We start from the raw sequence: 22,551 nt of genomic DNA on the forward strand, positions 1-22,551 counted from the left end.
GATTAAAGGTGAATATAAACAATGAAAAACTAGATACGTGTACACTCCACCATTATATTAAGCCTTGTCTCGTTATTTTTATTTACCCTTGCCCATGATACTGATAAGTGGCGGAAATTCCCTGAATCTATTATAACTTAATATTAGGTGTTGAATTAATGACAGATTGGGTTTAATATGTTTGTTTTTTATCTATTGGAACTTTAAAAGTAGTTTCTCTGAATAATTCAGAAGGATGTATTACTAACACCAATGCTACGTGTTATTTAAATTATTTATAAATACACATTGACTATGGATAGTAAAAGACTTCATATAATGTAATGTACACAATACCGTGTATATTATTTAAATGAAAGTGTGTGTTGTTAAGACGTGATTTCTTTCCACCCATGATGCTGCACGTCAGCGAAAAGTTACACTCTCTCATTGGACAAGAGATGTGCTTAGGTGAAAGTTTATTACTGTTCCTAATTGGTGACTAGGAGACCAAACTAGATATGGAAAGAGTGAATACGAAATATTTTATTTCAATGTAAGTGTAGGAGCGTATTATTATTCGTGTTTAATTCATCTTTGTAATTACACTTTTCCGTGGGTATATGTTTCTGTTTATCTGTTGGGTCACATTACAAATGAAACATAAAAGGATGAGATAATCAGTAGATAGATATGATCTGGTAGGTTCTTCATGAGCCGAATTATTTGGACAGGACATAAAGGTTTAACAAACATTATATAAGTTGTGAGAGTATTTTTGTTATAGAAACCGGAAGAGAGAGAAGAAGAAGGTCCTAAAGATGGCAGAACATTTCTGAAACAACAATGAACATACCGAAGTCATAGATCCCCAGACTCTGTGGGACAGACAAACCGTAAAATGTTACTTAGTTGGACTAAGTAGTTGTATTTTGAAAGTCGTGCGGATGGCATGACGCTTCAGTTAAATTAGGTAGTTGTATCTTTAAACTGTAATTGTATTCAATGCCATGGTCTGTTTTCTTTTGATACATGCAGTACTAAAAAATTACAATAAATATTTTTCTTGTGCAATTTTAATCGTTGTTTTCTCATACTACGATATTAATAATTATTTTACTTAGAAATTACAGAGACATCTTTTGAGTGAAAACTATAGATCAAATGGCTAAGATGGCAACGTGTGGAAAGGGAGGCGAAACAGAAACTGCCTCTCTCGGATCATTTGCCAAGAGACAAATAAAATATGGAAGCACTTCGAATCATGTTGTTCGAAGAGAAAAATACGTTAAACATGTCGTAAAGCCAACTGATACTTTACAAGGTCTGGCTCTTCATTATGGAGTTACTGTGAGTCAAAGATGTTTACTTCTAAGCCTAGTTTATAATTTTATATGAGATTATGACAAATTAACACTTGGATTTTGTGTTTTTTGTTATCACTGGCACATTCAGTTTTTTGTATTATTATTATTATTACTTGAGATTCAAAGTAACCTATTTTCAGTTTAAAGCGTTTTTATTTTTTATAATTCACGTTCATCACATGAAGTTAAAGCGTACACTGAGCTAGGAACTGGTTTTACAGTTTGACACCGTTGTGGTATAAACTAAATGTTAAATTAAATTGGGCGCCAAATCATAACTACAATTATAAGGAAATAAATGTAGGGCCTAATTATTTTTTATACTGTGGGGTCCTACCTATTAGAGTTACGAAGCCTGATACTAGTAATGTTTAATATTGCACTGGGAATTGGGCAGCATCTGACATATATATCTACTAATTCTAGTGTGATTGTTATGTAATGGTTATATTCCAGTTAAACGATTGGAGACCACCTCGTATCCATTTTGGGTGTTGATGAAAAATTTCACTTCATAAAGTCAAATTCAAAGCAGCTTATTGAAGTTATAGTGCTTTCATAAGATGGTCTAGTCTTCTAAAAGAGATATAATTTATAAAGACTGTACAAAAAGTAATTTGAACTTAATACTTCATAGTAATATTAGAATATTTACAGTTTCTTTTTGTTTGTTTTTTAATCTGATGCATGTGTATTTAACATACTATAATGAAATGTTAAAGGATGAACTATTTTTCTTGGCGAGCCATAATGTCTGAGCAGGTTGCCATTTTGATCAGACATAATTTGAATTTCATTAGACATAAAATATAAGTTTAGTAAATATGGTCTGACATAATACTTTTTATTAAGATAAAATTACAGTTTGTTTTTGTTTTATCTATATATATATATATATATATATATATATGAAAACTGTTGTGATAAGTACATTGAACAAAGCCGTTATTGTATAAATTATTTTGAACTGGGAAGGTAAAATATAACATAGCACCATCCTGACATTACCAACTTGAAACCTTTGGATATTTGTCAGGTGCATATCGGATCTCAATTAAATATAAACAGTACTTTAAGCCCCATTTTAATGCTTTTAACTGGCAAATATGTTAGAATTGATATTTTATAACATCTGTTTCATGTAAGTCACAAAAACAAACAAATGTTTCATATTTCACTTTTGCACAGCTCTTTGGAAACTTATCTCTAAACAACAGTTTTATTAATTTTTTAAATTTCCCTCCAATCTCATGCTTAGAAACTGTCGTGTCTTAAGATTATAAAATCCATGTCTTGTTTCTCACATAATTTTCCTTCTCTTAACTGAATTTTTTCTGAAAGTCTTAGCTGCCACCTTTTTATGATGTTGCAGCATGTGGTTTGAACACCTAATAATGAAGTACAGTTTTGAAAATAACTTTAGGCAGTGTTTAGATATGATTTAGTAAAACAGTATAAACTAGTTATATGAGTATAACATATCTTTGTGGTTCTGTAGAAGAGTGATCTGGTAAAACTTCTGTCAAGAAGAACAAAAATATTTAATGGAAAGTTTAAAAGACTTTGGAACAAACACCAGATCTGTAAATATAGTTTCTTTAGACATTCATTCAGCATATATACTACCAAAAAACTTTCACTTGGGTGCACATTTATTTCTAAGTTTTCAGATTATTTGTTCAGGTAGACATCATGCATGATAAAACATAATTTCATTGGATACTCAGAATACATCATGTATGATAAAACATAATTTCATTGGATACTCAGAATATATCATGTATGATAAAACATAATTTCATTGGATACTCAGAATACATCATGTATGATAAAACATAATTTCATTGGATACTCAGAATACATCATGTATGATAAAACATAATTTCATTGGATACTCAGAATACATCATGTATGATAAAACATGATTTCATTGGATACTCAGAATACATCATGTATGATAAAACATGATTTCATTGGATACTCAGAATACATCATGTATGATAAAACATGATTTCATTGGATACTCAGAATACATCATGTATGATAAAACATGATTTCATTGGATACTCAGAATACATCATGTATGATAAAACATGATTTCATTGGATACTCAGAATACATCATGTATGATAAAACATGATTTCATTGGATACTCAGAATACATCATGTATGATAAAACATGATTTCATTGGATACTCAGAATACATCATGTATGATAGAACATGATTTCATTGGATACTCAGAATACATCATGTATGATAGAACATGATTTCATTGGATACTCAGAATACATCATGTATGATAGAACATGATTTCATTGGATACTCAGAATACATCATGTATGATAAAACATGATTTCATTGGATACTCAGAATACATCATGTATGATAAAACATGATTTCATTGGATTCTCAGAATACATCATGTATGATAAAACATGATTTCATTGGATTCTCAGAATACATCATGTATGATAAAACATGATTTCATTGGATTCTCAGAATACATCATGTATGATAAAACATGATTTCATTGGATTCTCAGAATACATCATGTATGATAAAACATGATTTCATTGGATTCTCAGAATACATCATGTATGATAAAACATGATTTCATTGGATTCTCAGAATACATCATGTATGATAAAACATGATTTCATTGGATTCTCAGAATACATCATGTATGATAATACATGATTTCATTGGATACTCAGAATACATCATGTATGATAAAACATGATTTCATTGGATACTCAGAATACATCATGTATGATAAAACATGATTTCATTGGATACTCAGAATACATCATGTATGATAAAACATGATTTCATTGGATACTCAGAATACATCATGTATGGTAAAACATAATGTCATTGGATACTCAGAATACATCATGTATGATAAAACATAATTTCATTGGATACTCAGTATACATCATGTATGATAAAACATAATTTCATTGGATACTCAGTATACATCATGTATGATAAAACATAATTTCATTGGATACTCAGAATTTCACCAGACCATTATTTATAGCACAACTTGTTCAGTTAGTATCATAAAAATATTTGAAACCATTACCAGTATACAACATGAGATGGAGTGTCAGCTTCCTAGAACAGTCTGCCAAAATTTCATTTGGTTACTGGTTAAATATAAAAGAGCACTAAAATAAAGGTATAGGAAAATACCCTGGTTTACAATCTTTCAATCCAACTGTCCAACTAGCTGTTTATCATTGTAGGAACATTCATTGGTAAACTTGATTTGTTGTGTGTGTGTGAACTGTAACCATGTGGGATCATATAAACATTTTAAAGTGAATCAATACTTTGATATTTATGCCTTTGTTTCTTAGGCTTTCAACTCTTTTGGCATGCCACCCAAAAAATGGAAAACCTAGTAACAAAAATCAACATTATTTATTAACATCTGTTAATTAATTAAAAGTGAAATTATTTTTTCTGGCAGATAAAGAATATACAGGGGAGAAAGCTGCACAGGTGGTTGAGACCTTGTTATGTTATAAAACACCTTTAGGCTGTTTCTTCATAGGTTTGGGTTTTCTTTGCATACAGATGTTTGATACATTAAGAATGATTGATATAATAATTTGAGTAATAATATACATTTTTTGTTACTTTATTGACTTATACTGTATCTAATAATGGCTGCTGTTGTCATTTTCCTTTATGAGCTTTTTGCTCTTCTGATTTAGGATCTGATGTGCACATCCTGTACGCACATTACGTTGTTAAGTACACATCCTGTACGTATGTTACGTTTGGATGGTGTTTCAAATATGGCTAAACTGTATTTTGATGAAATTTACTAAACCAGTTATTATATTGTTTATACTTTATTTCACAGTAAGGTAGTAATGAGCAAAGAAGTTTATAATTTTCTACTCAAGACTTTACTAATAGTATTGTTTTGTACCAAATCTGTTCAGATGGAACACATTAAGAGAATCAACAAACTGTGGACGACAGATAGTTTGTTTTTGAGGACCACTTTAGACATTCCAGTTCCTACTGAATCATCTCCTTCCAGCTCTGACATTGAAACACCAGGTGCTAGTCCATCAGAAGAAAGGTTTAACCCTGTAACTCAAGCAGAAGAGTCCATGTCCGAGGGAGCACTTGGGTCACCAGTGAAAGACTGCTTCCAAAGCCTAGAAAATGTTTCAGATCAGACAGATTCTCTTTTAGAAGAAAGTACAGCAGATTTTCTAATACGTATTGATAGTTCCATAGCTAAGTCAAAGGACAAAGCAAGAACCTTGGAGAAAAGTATTCTGTAGGTAGAACTGTATGATAACCAATATTATGTGGATAAACAGTTTGCACCATGGCTATGGTTACACAAATCATCCATTACTGTTTGCATGTTTGTGTTATGACTGCATTTATGTACATATAAACTGTGTGTAGTTACACTTTATCTGAAAGCACATGCATGAAAGGAAGGCTCCTATGGGCATGTATCTGGATGCCTATTATGAAATAACATTTCTATTGTATGTTAATTTAAAGGCAAGTCAGAGAATGGAACACAGTAATATTTTATGATATATAGCTTGTGATATGCTCTAAATAAAAACAGATAAATTGGTAGTCTTTTTGAGGTTTTACTCAGAATAACTCTGAAGTAACATTTTTATTGTTCATACTATAAATTATTCTCATTTGGTATTAATGTACTCACTGTATAGGTTTTCTTCTCTATATATACTTAACATTTTCAATACTAAAATTGAGTTTAGTCTATCTGTAGTGTGACATGTCAAAAGGTAGTAATGCTTCGATGGTTTAATGTTAGTGTATAGTAACATACTGGCAATAGGTAGTGATATGGAGATTTAGCATATCTGTAGAGTGTAACATATTGTAAACAGGTAGTAATGGTTTGGTACTTTAGTGTATCTGTAGAGTGTAACATATTGTAAACAGGTAGTAATGGTTTGGTACTTTAGTGTATCTGTAGAGTGTAACATATTGTCCTGGCATCCTAATTTGTTAGTTTAGTGCCTTTATAGAGTGTGATGTACTGTCCTGGTGTAATAATTTGTTTAGTGCCTCTATAGAGTGTAACATACTGTCATAAAGTACTAATTTGTTAGTTTAGGGCCTCTATAGATTATAATATACTGTTATTCTGTAATAATGTGTTAGTTTAATGCCCAAATAGAATGTAACATAATGTTATGAGGTACTAATTTGTTAGCTTAGTGCATCTATATAATGTAACATACTGTCATTTTGTAATGCGTTAATTTAATGTCTCTGTACATGAGATAATAATTTGTTAGTTTAGTGCCTTTATAGAGTGTAACATACTGTCCAAGGGTACTGATTTGTTAGTTGTGCCTCTATAGAGTATAAGGTACTTTCCTGAGGTGATAATTTGGAAGTTTAGTTTCTTTATAGAGTGTAAGATATTGTCATAGTGTAACAATTTGTTAGTTTAGTACCCCAACAGATTGTAACATACTGTAATGGGGTAATAATTTGTTAGTTTAGTGCCTCAACAGATTGTAACATACTGTTATGGGGTAATAATTTGTTAGTTTAGTGCCTCAACAGATTGTAACATACTGTTATGGGGTAATAATTTGTTAGTTTAGTGCCTCAACAGATTGTAACATACTGTTATGAGGTAATAATTTGTTAGTTTAGTGCCTCAACAGATTGTAACATACTGTTATGGGGTAATAATTTGTTAGTTTAGTGCCTCAACAGATTGTAACATACTGTTATGGGGTAATAATTTGTTAGTTTAGTGCCTCAACAGATTGTAACATACTGTTATGGGGTAATAATTTGTTAGTTTAGTGCCTCAACAGATTGTAACATACTGTTATGGGGTAATAATTTGTTAGTTTAGTGCCTCAACAGATTGTAACATACTGTTATGGGGTAATAATTTGTTAGTTTAGTGCCTCAACAGATTGTAACATACTGTTATGGGGTAATAATTTGTTAGTTTAGTGCCTCAACAGATTGTAACATACTGTTATGGGGTAATAATTTGTTAGTTTAGTGCCTCAACAGATTGTAACATACTGTTATGAGGTAATAATTTGTTAGTTTAGTGCCTCAACAGATTGTAACATACTGTTATGGGGTAATAATTTGTTAGTTTAGTGCCTCAACAGATTGTAACATACTGTTATGGGGTAATAATTTGTTAGTTTAGTGCCTCAACAGATTGTAACATACTGTTATGGGGTAATAATTTGTTAGTTTAGTGCCTCAACAGATTGTAACATACTGTTATGGGGTAATAATTTGTTAGTTTAGTGCCTCAACAGATTGTAACATACTGTTATGGGGTAATAATTTGTTAGTTTAGTGCCTCAACAGATTGTAACATACTGTTATGGGGTAATAATTTGTTAGTTTAGTGCCTCAACAGATTGTAACATACTGTTATGGGGTAATAATTTGTTAGTTTAGTGCCTCAACAGATTGTAACATACTGTTATGGGGTAATAATTTGTTAGTTTAGTGCCTCAACAGATTGTAACATACTGTTATGGGGTAATAATTTGTTAGTTTAGTGCCTCAACAGATTGTAACATACTGTTATGGGGTAATAATTTGTTAGTTTAGTGCCTCAACAGATTGTAACATACTGTTATGGGGTAATAATTTGTTAGTTTAGTGCCTCAACAGATTGTAACATACTGTTATGGGGTAATAATTTGTTAGTTTAGTGCCTCAACAGATTGTAACATACTGTTATGGGGTAATAATTTGTTAGTTTAGTGCCTCAACAGATTGTAACATACTGTTATGGGGTAATAATTTGTTAGTTTAGTGCCTCAACAGATTGTAACATACTGTTATGGGGTAATAATTTGTTAGTTTAGTGCCTCAACAGATTGTAACATACTGTTATGGGGTAATAATTTGTTAGTTTAGTGCCTCAACATATTGTTACATACTGTTATGGGGTAATAATTTGTTAGTTTAGTGCCTCAACAGATTGTAACATATTGTTATGGGGTAATAATTTGTTAGTTTAGTGCCTCAACAGATTGTAACATACTGTTATGGGGTAATAATTTGTTAGTTTAGTGCCTCAACAGGTTGTAACATACTGTTATGGGGTAATAATTTGTTAGTTTAGTGCCTCAACAGATTGTAACATACTGTTATGGGGTAATAATTTGTTAGTTTAGTGCCTCAACAGATTGTAACATACTGTTATGGGGTAATAATTTGTTAGTTTAGTACCCCAACAGATTGTAACATACTGTTATGGAGTAATAATTTGTTAGTTTAGTACCTCAACAGATTGTAACATACTGTTATGGGGTAATAATTTGTTAGTTTAGTACCCCAACAGATTGTAACATACTGTTATGGGGTAATAATTTGTTAGTTTAGAGAATAAAGGATTGTTTAAATGTCTAAAACATATTTACAGAATATCATATTTTGACATTATCAGGACATAATTTTGATCAAAATGTTTCTAGGAAGTTTAAGGAGATGTGTAGTGGAAAGAGAAACTTTTGTTGTTTTATTGGTTACTTTAGTTTGAATCTTTTCAATAAAGCTACAGTTCTGTGATTTCTGAGGAAATATAATGCAGGGCATATAGTGCTTACTGTCTGAAGAAGCTTTGGAGTAAGTGAAGGGCATATAGTGCTTACTGTCTGAAGAAGCTTTTGAGTAAGTGAAGGGCATATAGTGCTTACTGCCTGAAGAAGCTTTGGAGTAATTGAAGGGCATATAGTGCTTACTGTCTAGAGAAGCTTTGGAGTAATTGAAGGGCATATAGTGCTTACTGTCTAGAGAAGCTTTGGAGTAAGTGGTGTTTGGAGAATGTGTACTTCCAGTTTAAGTATTTAGCATTTGTGCTGTTTGTATATCTTTAATTCAGCACTTGGAGTAAAGAAATAAATCAGGACCACACATTTCAACAAAGTACACTTGGCATTTGAAGTAGATAATTATATGTTCATAGTTCTTGTGAAATTATTATTCATGTAGGAATAATTGAATATTATAATATTTTGCACAGCTATCCTTATGATGAAGTGTCTCATTTGAGGTTGCGGCATCAACAGTATCCGTACAACAATATACAAGAACACATTTCTTCTAGTGATCCATCAGTGCCACCTCAGCCATTGGTTATGACCCAAGGCCGCAAAGTCCGATCATCACTGAGAAGGCTTGAAAAGGTTCAAGATGAAATATTTGAACTGTAGTGAAATGATGTTAAAAATAGGGACTTTAATTTAGGTAGTATATGTCTATATGTCTCTCAGTGTTAATATAACTCCAATCATTTATAATATTGGATTTCCTCATACTTGCAAAGTTTGGAAGTGCCTAACAAGTCAGCAATATGCAATTTAAGCTGACACTTAAACAGGCTTGTTTTGAAAAGTTGTAAACATTCAGGTCATGTCATAACTTAAAAAGTAGGTCATGTATGTTGTACACATAACTGATGTTATTGTTATAATTTCAGTAGTACTTACATATGGTTAACAGTGCTTTCTAATTAGTCATCCTTTTTCTACAAATATTGTGTTTATTTAATTTTTTGTTGAAATTTGTGGAAGCTAAAACTGTCCATAAAAGCAAGTGGCTGGAAGTGACACTTATGTTACTGTTAACAGTTCTTTGTAAAAAAACAATAATATATTGAAAACAAAGTTATACATTTGAACTCAAGTTATTAATTTATCTTATAAAATCACTCAGAGTGACAAAGCATCTTATTGTTTAAACAGTTGTATGTTTAAAAGAGGTGTTTAAGTTTTGTTTAACCCTCTAGTTACAAACCTTTTCTACCACTCGGATTTACATTATGTATCGTATCTTTGTTACAACACTCCGTGTGGAGAAATGACAATAAAACGGGTGTGGCCATTCATTTTCTACCGAACATATGCATGACACCATGGCTGCAATTGTTTTAACTAACAGGGACTCTTTAGCCAACCAATATGTCTGATCGGGTCTGATTCAGTTAGCAGCTCTAGGGTTAGCATATGAAGATTGAAACTCTAAACACAATAACTGTCATTGTGGTACTGAACTTGTTAAATGGCTTTTTCTGGTACATCAGAACCACTGGGCTGGTTATGTGTTAGACATATTCATAGTTTATGAATACAGGTATTTAAATTCAAACATAGCAGTGATAAAAAAAACTTGGCAAATGTCATAGAATACATCTAAAAGTTGTTTTTGTTTGTTTTTTACAATAATCCATTTTAATGAAATGTTTCATATTTGTTATGTATTAGTTGTAACAACTTTAAGTTATTTTTCTGATACAGGAAACATTCTATCAGAAATACTATTTGTTGACTCTCATTATAGGTTTAAATTCTACGTTTCAGTAAGCATAATGCATTTGTTAATAAATTATCAGTATAGTGGATATATAAAAACAAACCTGACAGATTCTTATTGGTTATATTGTAACCATAGTAACTTATCTTTCAGTGTTTTTACTATGACTTGATCCTAAGAAACTGATCAGTTTAATTGTTTGTGATTTTTAATCACTTAGCCTGTAACAGTTCATAAGTAAGATATGTAATATTACACTATTTGTAACATATAGACATAATACAAATTTCTCAAAAGTGTTTCTTTTTCATAGTATGAATATGTATTCCATGATGATGAGAAACCCACTCGAAGTAAAAATGTTTTATGAAGACAGTTGGTATGGATATTAAAACTTTAATTAAAATAAAGAACAATGTTTCAACCTTCTTAGGTCATCTTCAAGCTCAGATTAACCTGTAGATGACCTAGAAAGGTTGAAACGTTTTTCTGTACTATAATTAAAGTTTTAATACTTGTACCGGCCATCTCTAGATACATGGATATGTATGTTTGACTATCAGATATACACATAACTTGATATGTAAAGTCACAGTATTGTCAAACTGTATATATTATGTTGCTTGTCCATTGTATTGTCAAAGTATTAATAATCTATAACTTTAAAAAGTGTTATTTTTGTCCCATTTTACTAGAAAGATAGGTCTCTTAACACTTCATATGTAAGGAGATTTTAAAGTCTGTTTCTCAAGTTCATGCTGTCTTAACACAGCAGTAGTCTTACCAACATGAACAGTTACCAAACCAATGAAAACAAGTTCAGAAAGTTACACACACATGAGAAGACAAACCTTCCAACCAAAGTAAACAACAAATGTCAAGATTTATGAGTTTACATTTTCATTCATCCTAATTTCACTGTCCAGTACACAGTGAAGGCCAAATTCTTGTATTCACAGCTGTGGTGAGTGCACTGTGGGCTGAAACCTTTGTTTATTCCACATGTAGGAATTTTCAACATATTGAATGTCCTGACTGGCATTTTTAACTGTTGATTAATAACAGAACATATGCCAGATATACGGTTGTGTTCATGATACATTTCAGACCAAGGAATGACTGATTTTAACTTTCAGTAGGTATTCCACATTTACACAGCAAGTGGTCTATATCTTTCGAGAATACACCACAGTGACTTTGAAAAATAAACAGGCTACATTTTCTTAAGGATGTATACCACCAAAAATGCAGTTATCAAATGTACTTGTTTGATAACCTTAAATGACAATACAAGGGGATTCATGGTAAACTTTCAGTGATGATGGGTCAGCCCACTAAATTAAAGGAACACAAATACATATCATTCTGTATAAGACTTGTAGACTTGCTTGCTACAAGGATAGAGCCATTCATGATTATCCTTTAAACATTTGGATGTGGGTATGTTGGGTAACGTGTCTACAGATAGAGCTATTCTTGGTTGTCTATTATATATCCACTTCTCTATGTTGAGTAATGTAACAAAAGACAGGGTTAAATTTTCAGTTTCCTATTTGGATAATGTGGAAGGTTAAGTTCTGAAATAAACAGAAAAATTGGCACATGAAAAAAGTGTATTTTCTTTTCGCGTGTCAAAATGTCTAAATGTTTATTTGCGACAATAAGTGTTTTACTTAAAAACGTGTGGAGTAACATTTTCTACTAAATTGTTTATCTTGCTGCACAAATATGCATCATACTGTCTGCGTCTCCCCTCGGTGTGGATTCCTGTACATGGTAAGGGGACCCCCCAGGGAAGGTTCTGTTCTTTCAGTTTACCACATCTGGGATATAAACATCCACCCATGTGCTTGCGGTGTGTGGTGACCCATGAAATGGAGGAGAGGACCCTGGTGGTTGAGGGGTCCAACCCTAACACACCACTTTGGCCTTAAATTCCTGTAGATGAGCAGCCTTGGGGTGTACCCCCTTGGGTCAGTTGGTTAGTCTACTTGGGCTAGGATTAACCAAGTACCAGTGTTGGATGTTCTCAACAGGTGTTGCGGACATTGTATCTGATGTTGGTGTTTGGGTATAGTGCTCAAGAAACCCTGGCATTGCTGCAGTGTCCTTGTTTGGCATTGTAGTGCATCCCATCATAGGGTTCCATGGTGGGTGGGGTCAGTTGGTATCGAAATTTCCCTTTCTTTATTATGGATACTCCAATATAAGATCTTAATAAAATAGTGAAAAAACAGTCTGTAGCTAAACAGTCTTGAAGATTCTGAGCAGCAATCCTCACCATCTGTTATACCTCATTTTCTTGCATTTCATTCACTTTCAGACAAACGTTTAGGACAAATGTCTCCCTTTTTCATTCAGAAGGGACTAGAGGGGCTTGCTGGTTGGTAAAGAAGCTTCAATCTGGTGACATATTGGTGAAACATCCACATCTCAACACAGTGAACTCCTCTTCCATTCAAAGGAAATTGGGGATATACCTAATGAGGTTACACCTCATGTTACTTTGAATTCATCATGAGAAGTTGTTGTTCAGAGGGATTTGAAGAACATCCCAGAGTCAGAGATTCTTGCTAGTTTCTCCACCCAAGGAGTTTCTGCAGTGAGGCATATATCCACTCACAAAGATGGAATGATGGTGCCGACCAGTGTTCTCATTCTCACATTTATGTCACCACATCCGCCTGCCACAATCAAGGCAGGTTATCTTAATTGCAGAGTACAGCCATACATTCCAAACCCTCTCCCATGTTTCCAGTGTCAGAATTTCAGTCACTTGAAGACGTCATGTCATGGTTCCTTGATGTGGGCTCATTGCAATGGCAAGGACCATGATGTCTACGAGTGGGAAACGGACCCTCATTGCATCAATTGCAATGGCTCTCATCCATCCTACTTTCATTCTTGCTGTAAATGGTTGGAATAATAAGAGGTGCAGTGTTTGAAACGATTCATAACATTACTTACCCTGAGGCTCAAAAATTGCTATCCACCACCTCATCTTGGATGTATGCCGCTGCACTTCATTCCAGAGCTACTGTGGGAGTGCAGACAGATATCTCTGTACCTCCAAAAGAATTGTTCTGCAAACAAATGAAACGTCTTTTGACCTCCATGGTAAAAAAGTTGATGAATCAACTTCAACATCTATCTCTGTCCCTTACATACATTTCAACAAATCCCAAGATCCACATCCTTTGGTTCCAGGTACAGGCATTTCTTCGGATACATCTTCTCCCACTCCAAGATGAAAAACAATCATTCGTTCACATTCTCAGTCACTGGAATACCCTTCCAACAGCAAAGACCTGCCAAATCAACCTAGGGAAGGATCCATGGAAGTCAATAAACCTCCCTTGAATAAGGACAGTAAGAAGAAAGGATGTAGTCATAAACAGAAAGGTTCTCCACCCAATTTGCCTACATGTAAATAAAAATGGCCACCCTGATACAATGGAACTGTCGAGGTTTAAGTTTTAATCTGGATGACATCAAAACACTGATTGCTTTCTACAATTCTGTATATCTTTTCTTACAAGAAACATTTCTAAAACCTGCCGATACAGTCGTATGGGACAAGATTCAAAAGGTCATTGGGCAGTATAATTCTGTTCCCCTCTCGATCTTTGTCTCTGATGGCCAGGAAGTAGCTGATACCTGAAGCATTGCTGATACTCTAGATGAAAGCTTTTGCTGGATATCTAGCACTTCTGCTTCTTCTTCCACCTTCTTAGCCATCAAGACTTGGGCAGAGCAGTCGCCTCTTTCCGTTCGAGCTTATTGTCTCAGTGACTATATTCGACCCTTTACCCTGGTGGAACTCAAACTAGCCCTTCATTAGTCTGGCAGTACATCGGTTGGGCCAGATAATGTGCACTATGAAATGCTATGCTATCTATCTCCTGCTTCTCTTGCTAGTCTTCTGATTGTTTTTAACCAGATCTGGCAGGAGAATGTTTTTCCTGATACCTGGCGCCAGGCTATTGTTCTACGTTCCTCTAAGCTTGGGAAGGATCCCAAGATTCCTTTAAACTACTGTCCAATTGCTTTGATGAGTTGTCTTTGTTAGACCTCAGAGAGGATGGTCATCATCAGGTTCACAAAGAAAGAAAGAGGTAACTGACCGATAGCTGGCCACATGTTTGAAGGGGGTTGTGCAATTGAGTGTAGGAATGTAGAGGACGTGCTTAGATGTTAGATTATATTTATTAATATAGGTATAATGGTGTTCCATGGTATTGGTTTATTTTTGGGCTTGAGTTGTATAAGTAAGGCCTCTTTAATTTTGCATTTGTTTGGGTTTATTTATTTAGTATTTGGGTGTTTTCTATGGTTATGTTGTGTTTATTTGATTTGCAGTGTTCAAAAAGGTGTGAAGGTGACTTTGTGTTCTTTGAATCTAGTTTCCATTTTTCTACTTGTTTCTCCAATATTGAAGTCGTGGCAGTTATCACATTGTATTTTATAAATAATGTTGGTGTGGTGTTTGTCAGTGTAGTTTTTACCTAGTATAGACCTTAGTTTTGTGCCTGGTTTTTGAGTGAATTTGGTATTAACTGGAATGTTATACTTTGTTACTAGTTTTTGCCAAATATTGGTTATTTTTCTGCTGTTGTCGGGAATATATGGTATGCAGCAGTTTATGGTTTCGTGATTTTTTAAATTGTGAGGTATATTTACTTTTGTTGGTTGATTTTGCTTTCTGTCTAGATGTGTGCATGTAATGTTATATACAGTTTGTGGAGAAAACTTGATGTTGATGAAGTATTATTTTATTTTGTCTAATTCATCGTTAATTTTATCTGATGAGCATAGTTTTTTGGCTGTGTTTATTTGGATCCTTAGGATGTTGAGTTTTTGTTTTGTTTTATGTGCTGAGTCCTAGTATGGGTGATTTTTTTGGTGGATTCATGTTTTAAATTGTGTATCGGTTCTTGTAATTTTGAGGTTAAGAAGTGATATTGGATTGCTTTCTTCCTGTTCACCTGTGTAGTTAATGTTGGGATGTATAGAGTTAATGTAATTGAAACAATTAAGTGTGTGTTCTGTAGATGTGAATCCTGCAAACGTGATGTCTACATATCTCTACCAGTATAATGGTGGATGTAATGCTGTGTAAAAAAAATTCAAAAAACACAAAAAGTCATTTTCACAAGTTTTGGAACACTGCAAATCAAATAAACACAACAAAACCACAGAAAACACACAAATACTAAATAAAGAAACAAACGTAAAATTAAAGAAGCCTTACAACAACTCAAACCCAAAATAAACCAATACAAAGGAACACCTTTACACCTATATTAATAAATATAATCAAACATCTAAGTACGCCCTCTACATTCCTCCACTCAATTACACAACTCTCTTCAAACATGTAGTCAGTTACCTCTTTCTTTCTTTGGGAGCGTGACGATGACTGAAGAAGTTCGAAATGTTGTTCGCTCCTCTACATAACCTTTCTCAACCCATACCAGCTGTTTTTACATATATATTTTTATCTACAAGTGTTTTCTCATCATCGCGGATTAATGCTCCTCTGAGGAACCAAACAACCTCCTCTCACCCACCCAGTGTGGGTTCCAACGACAGCGCTCCACCATGGACCACATGATATGACTTGAAACATCATTCAGAGATTCTTTTCTCCAATGAGAACATCTTGTATCAATATTCTTTGACATTGAGAAGGCTTATGATACAACATTGAGGTATGACATTTTGCGACACCTCCATATATATGGGTTACATTGCCATTTGCCCATTTTTATTAAAACTTTTTAATGGACAGAAGATTCCAAGTTCGTGTGGGTTTGACACTTTCTTGTTCTTTCCTACAAGAACTTGGAGTCCCTCAGGGCTGTGTTTTGAGTGTCACACTTTTCAGTATAAAAATTAATGCCATCACTGAACAACTTCCTCTCACTGTTGCAAACAGGCTCTATGTCGACGACTTTTACATCTCATGTCAGTCGTCAAACATGAGGTATATTGAGCGGCAGCTACAGGCTGCCCTCAATCACTTACTGAAGTGGATCATGGCAATTGGCTTTAACTTCTCTCTCTCTTAAACCGTTTGCCTGCACTTTTGCTGCCAACGGGGTATTCACCTTGATCCTGAACTCCGTATCGGTGAAGTTGTGCTGCCTGTGGTCCCTGAGACCAAGTTCTTGGAGCTTATCTTTGACTGTAAGCTGACCTTTGTACCACATATCAAGCAGCTACGTGTCAAATGTACAAGAGCACTGAACATCCTCCATGTTCTCTCTTCCACCACTTGGGGATCGGATCGATGTTCTATGCTAAAAATATATTGTGCTCTCATTCAATCGAAACTCGACTATGTATCACTGGTTCATGACTCTGACATACCATGGGCCTTAAAGATGCTAGACCCTATTCATCATTAAGGACTTTGGCTCTCCACTGGGGCTTTCCATACTTTCCCAGTTCAGATGATGTACATAGAGTCTCGTGAACTTTCTTTGCACCTCTGCCGTTTGCAACTCTCTTAACTATATGCTTCAAAACTTTGTTCCTTACCAAAGCATTCCGCGTGAGGTTGTGTTTCCTTCTTCGGAGGGCCATACTTTTTCAGAGCAGACAGCCTACCTTTTCTTCTTTTGGCCTTTGTATCCAGGTGCAGTTGGATAAATTGGGTCTGTCCTTGGATAACATTGCTGTATTCACTGATCAGCCCATCCCACCATGGCTTCCTATAGTCCCCAGTTGTGACCTATTTTTAAGTCATCTGAGAAAAGTAGATGCTCCTGATTGGAAATACTGTCTGCTATTTGTTGAATATCTTTTGAACCATCTTTCCATTCCTATTTCTTCAGATGGTTGAAAATCAGGTGACTGTGTGGGCTCTGTCATGGTTTGTTGTGGTTTCGGTGGTTGCATGTAGAATCCCCTCTTCAGCTTCAGTGTTCACTGCTGAACTGTACACCATTTCTCTTGCTCTGGATCACACAGAAGCTAAGCAGTACTCAAACTGCACTATTTATATTGACTTGCTTAGTTCTCTACTGGAATTGCTTCATGTTGATTCACACTCTGTGCTCGCTGATATTCAAAACCAACTGGCTCATTTCTCTTTAACATCTACTATCCAGTTTTTCTGGATACCGGGCCACATTGGTATTCGTGGGAACGAGTTCGCCAACACCACAGCTAAGTCTATTTGCTCTGGCACCATGACTGCTGTGCCTGTCCCGTACATGGACTATGGTCCTGTATTCATGGCTTGGCTCCATGCCAGCTAGCACTTGACTTGAAGTGAGCAACACCAAATCAAGCTTTTCCAAATAAAACCCTATATTGGACTTTGACCGTCTTGCTTCCGTAAGGATCGGAAAGAGGAAGTTGTTCTCACTAGACTACACATTGGTCACAGTTTTTTAACTCGTAATTTTCATTTATCTGAAACTGATGCACTAGTGTATAGTCTTTGTGACACTCAGATCACAATAAGCCACATTTTACTTGTCATCGTTATGACTCTCAACGACGACACCATTTTAAACATGTTCCAGGGTTTGTCCATAACATTAGACTGTTATTAGTGATCGTAACACTGTCCACCTTGGTAATGTTTTTAGTTTTCTGAAGGCAATTAATCTTTTTAATGCTATTTAAATTTATACATAACACCTTTTTAATGGGGCTGCCTTTTAAAAATCACAGTTCATCTTGTTCGATTTGAAACTAGAAACTGTCCGTAACATTAAATAACTCGAAACCAGGACTGGAAAGGCCAACTTCAGGTGACTAACACTACTGTTTGAACTACCCTTCAGTCATCCTGGTGAATTATTATTACGATTTTGCAACAAGTCTTTTAAAATCTTTTTATTACTTTCCTTTTTGAAAATGGCCATAACGTCAAATAACTCAAAACCAGGACTGGAAAGGTCAACTTCTGATTACTGACGGAGGTTTTTGTACTTACATGTTAGTCTTCCTGGCGAGTTATGATAATTATAGTTACGCTACATAAAGTCCTTTACAACTTGAATTACTATAGTTTTTCTCTTTACGTTGTACACTAGATGTAAACATTGGTTTGATGCTGTTTGTTTTTTAAACTTTGTTTTGTTTTACCTTAATTTCCTTTTATGAATTTTACTAAATTTACTTTTAACTTTTTACTGGATGTTTGGCACAGCCTAGCTGCTTTGTGCCATAAAACACTAAATTAACCAACCAACCGTCTTCATCTTATACTGTGATAGGACCATGTGGTTATTAAACATTTACTGTATCTTGTACTGTGGTAGGAACATGTGGTTATAAAACATTTACTGTATCTTATACTTTGGTAGAACCATACGGTTATAAAACATTTACTGTATCTTTTACTGTCATAAGACCCTGTGGTTATAAAACATTTACTGTACCTTGTATTGTGGTAGCACCATGTGGTTATAAAACATTTACTGTATCTGGTACTGTGGTACATTATGTGGTTATAAAACATTTACTTTACCTTGTTCCGTGGTAGGACCATGGGGTTATAAAACATTTACTGTATTTTGTATAACAATGTCATTATAGAACATTTACTATATCTGGTACTGGGATAGGACCATGTGGTCATAAAACATTTACTGCATCTGGTACTGTGATACAACTGTATGGTTATAAAACATATACTGTACCTTGTGCTGTTGTAGGACCATGTGGTATAAAACACTTACCGTACCTGATACTGTGGAAAGACCATGTGGTTATAAAATATTTTCTGTATCTGGTACTGTGGAAGGACCATGTGGTTATAAAATATTTACTATATCTTATTGCTGTTTTATTTTAAAAATATAATACTGACAGTATACTTCTGTTGTGTGCCTATTTATTTTGATAAATATTGTTTTCTCATTAACCAGAAATTCAGCAATGATCTTACTTTTGACATCCTCTTTGGGCTATATATCAATTTATTTTAACTGTTAGGTCCACTTAAGAATTTTCATTTGACAACAGATTACTTTCGTTCAGAATCACTGTTACTAGACAGAGAAGTAATGTTTCAGGAAATTATATATGTAAAAACAGCTGGTATGGATAGAGAAAGCACCACGTAGAGGAGCGAACAACGTTTCGACATTTTTCAGTCATCGTCAGGTTCACAAAGAAAGAGGTAACTGACCGATAGCTGGCAACATGTTTGAAGGCGGTTATATAACTGAGTGCATGAATGTAGAGGACGTGCTTAGATGTTGGATATATTTATTAATATCGGTATGAAGGTGCTCCTTTGTATTGTTTTTTTTTTGGGGGGGGGCTTGATTTGTTGTAGAAATAAGGCCTCTTTAATTTTGCGTTGATGTTTATTTCTTTATTTAGTATCTGGGTGTTTTCTGTGGTTATGTTATGTTTATTTGATTTGCAGTGTTCGAAAACGTGTGCAGGTGAATTTTTGTGTTCAGTCTGGTTTCTATTTTTCTACTTGTTTCTCCAATATAGAAGTCGTGGCAGTTATCACATTGTATTTTATAAATAATGTTAGTGTTGTTTTTGTCAATGTAGTTTTTACATAGTGTAGACCTTAGTTTTGCGTCTGGTTTTTGAATAAATTTGGTATTAACTAGAATGTCATACTTTGTTACTAGTTTTTGCCAAAAATGTTGGTTATTTTTCTGCTGATGTCGGGAATATATGGTATACAGCAGTATATAGTTTCGTGATTTTTTAAATAGTAGGATATATTTACTTTTGTTGGTTGGTTTTGTTTTTTGTCTAGGTGTGTGAATGTAATGTTTTCTACGGTTTGTGGAGGAAACTTATTGATGTTGATGGAGTATTGTTTTATTTTGTCTATTTCATCATTAATTGTATCTGGTGAGCATAGTTTTATGGCTGTGTTTATTTGGTTTCTTAGTATGTTGAGTTTTTGTTTTGTCTCATGGGCTGAGTCCCAAGGAATGTATAGTCCAGTAAGGGTTACTTTTCGGTGGATTCCCGTTTTAAATTGTGTACCGGTTCTTGTAATTTTGAGGTTAAGAAGTGATATTTGATTGCTTTCTTCCTGTTCACATGTTTAGTTAATGTTGGGATGTATAGAATTAATGGGATTGAAAAAGTTAAGTGTGTGTTCTGTAGATGTGAATCCCGAAATCGTGTCGTCTATACATCTGCACCAGTATAGTGGTGGATGTAATGCTGTGTTAATTGCTTGTGTCATAAAAATATTGGCTAGAACTGGTGATACTGGATTTCACATGCTTAGGCCATTTGTGCTGTGTATTTACCAAGATTATAATTAAACGATTCATATGTGAACGTTATTGATCGTAGTGGACAATCTGGTTTATGAGGTTTAGGATTGCCGTATATCTGTGGTGTGCGTGACTCAGTCGTGGGAAGGTAGGAATCAAGTGTTTTTGAAATTGTGTTGGCTTTCTTCATTGTTAGCTGTATTTTGTTTACTTGCGTTTTGTGTCTATTGGTTTTGTTTTGTCTGAGAGAATGTTTTTCATATGTTGGTTGTATTCATTCGTGTTCTTTATGACTATGGCGTTTCCTTTATCTGCTTTTAGAATTTTAATGTTTTTGTCTTGTTTTAGGTTTTTAATGGACTTAATGTGTCTTTTTGTAAGGTTGATTTTTAGTTTTCTGTTTTGTGAGAAAATTCTTTGAAAAAAATCGTTTAAGATGTTTTTAGGTGTTTCTACAATTTGATGTTATATCTCTTCTAACTCAATTTTAAAACATGTGTTTTTGAACTTTATAATCGAAACGACAAAATTATGTGAATGTCACAAGTTTCGTTTTTATGATAGCGAAAGTTTTTTGAGACATAAAGTAGGTTTTATAGCATTTGTAATAGTTGGTACATTTTGGACCACAAAGTCAGTTTCTTCCAGTAAGTCATCGTTGAAGATTCACGGATTGCATATTTCTCATTTGGAGCGCTGTAAAGAAACTTTGTAAATTTACAAGTTCTGTCTGTACATATTTTTCAACAAAACCATCTTTTGTGCAGCCTACAACAATTTCGTACTCGTTAACACAGAAGTGGAGTTTAAATTCTTCCCTAGTCTGGAAACTGTACTTGTAACTCAAGCACTCTGGTATGTTACATGATGGTGGTGCAGGAACAGTGTAGTGTGGTTCAGGGTACCATTATATTTCACATGTACTGATAAGATACAACCTTCTTGAGTTTCCTTGTTGACCCAGGTCGTTAGGGTACATAACTCATAATCTGAGGGTCGCAGGTTTTAATCTCCGTCACCCTCTCAACCATGGGGACATTATTTAATGATGGTCAATCCCACTATTCACTGGTAAAAGATTTGGGAGTAGGTGGTGATGACTAGTTGGCTTTTCTCTAATCTTAAACTGCTAAATTAGGGACAATTTGTGTGAGAGCCCTCCTGTAGCTTTGTGCAAAATTGAAAAAACACAAAAACATATTGCTAGTACCAGCTTCTAGACTTGCTGATCCACAAAGCTACTGGCTCAACATTATATTGTTTTACCTGAACTACAGGTATCTTGTCACTAATAGTAACTTTTCTCTGAAGTTTCAATAACTGTGCCTGATGTTTGTGTATATATATTAAATCGTGGAGGGAACACACCATAGAATTGGGCTTCAAAACTACTTTAGTCTTCACTATTACATAATTGTAATTTGTGGTTTTTAGGTTTACTGTGGTAGCCATTAATAAATTTTCATTAAGTTGTACAACTTGAAGCACTCACTCAAAATATGGTTATATATTTACTTGTAGTAACAGTAAGTACACACAACATATTTACTGTACTTGGTTCTGTCCTTATTTATGGAGAATCCTGATTCTGTGAAGTGGAATACTATTCTCCATTATCAACACAGTTCTACCTAGTTAATGTATTGTGGGATGTTT

General features: G+C 34.2%; 1 protein-coding gene across 1 annotated transcript; it reads left to right on the forward strand.

The window, feature by feature from the left end:
* Nucleotides 1-396: 396 nt before the first annotated feature.
* On the forward strand, nt 397-11,344 carry LOC143226916 (lysM and putative peptidoglycan-binding domain-containing protein 2-like). The gene is made up of 4 exons (XM_076458470.1): nt 397-535; nt 1,104-1,329; nt 5,305-5,651; nt 9,387-11,344. The coding sequence occupies exons 2-4, from the start codon at nt 1,144-1,146 to the stop codon at nt 9,574-9,576; spliced, it is 723 nt and encodes a 240-aa protein (XP_076314585.1). The 5' UTR covers nt 397-535; nt 1,104-1,143; the 3' UTR covers nt 9,577-11,344.
* Nucleotides 11,345-22,551: the final 11,207 nt, after the last annotated feature.

Source organism: Tachypleus tridentatus, chromosome 9, assembly GCF_004210375.1.
Source record: "Tachypleus tridentatus isolate NWPU-2018 chromosome 9, ASM421037v1, whole genome shotgun sequence".
Classification (NCBI taxonomy): Eukaryota; Metazoa; Arthropoda; class Merostomata; order Xiphosura; family Limulidae; genus Tachypleus; species Tachypleus tridentatus.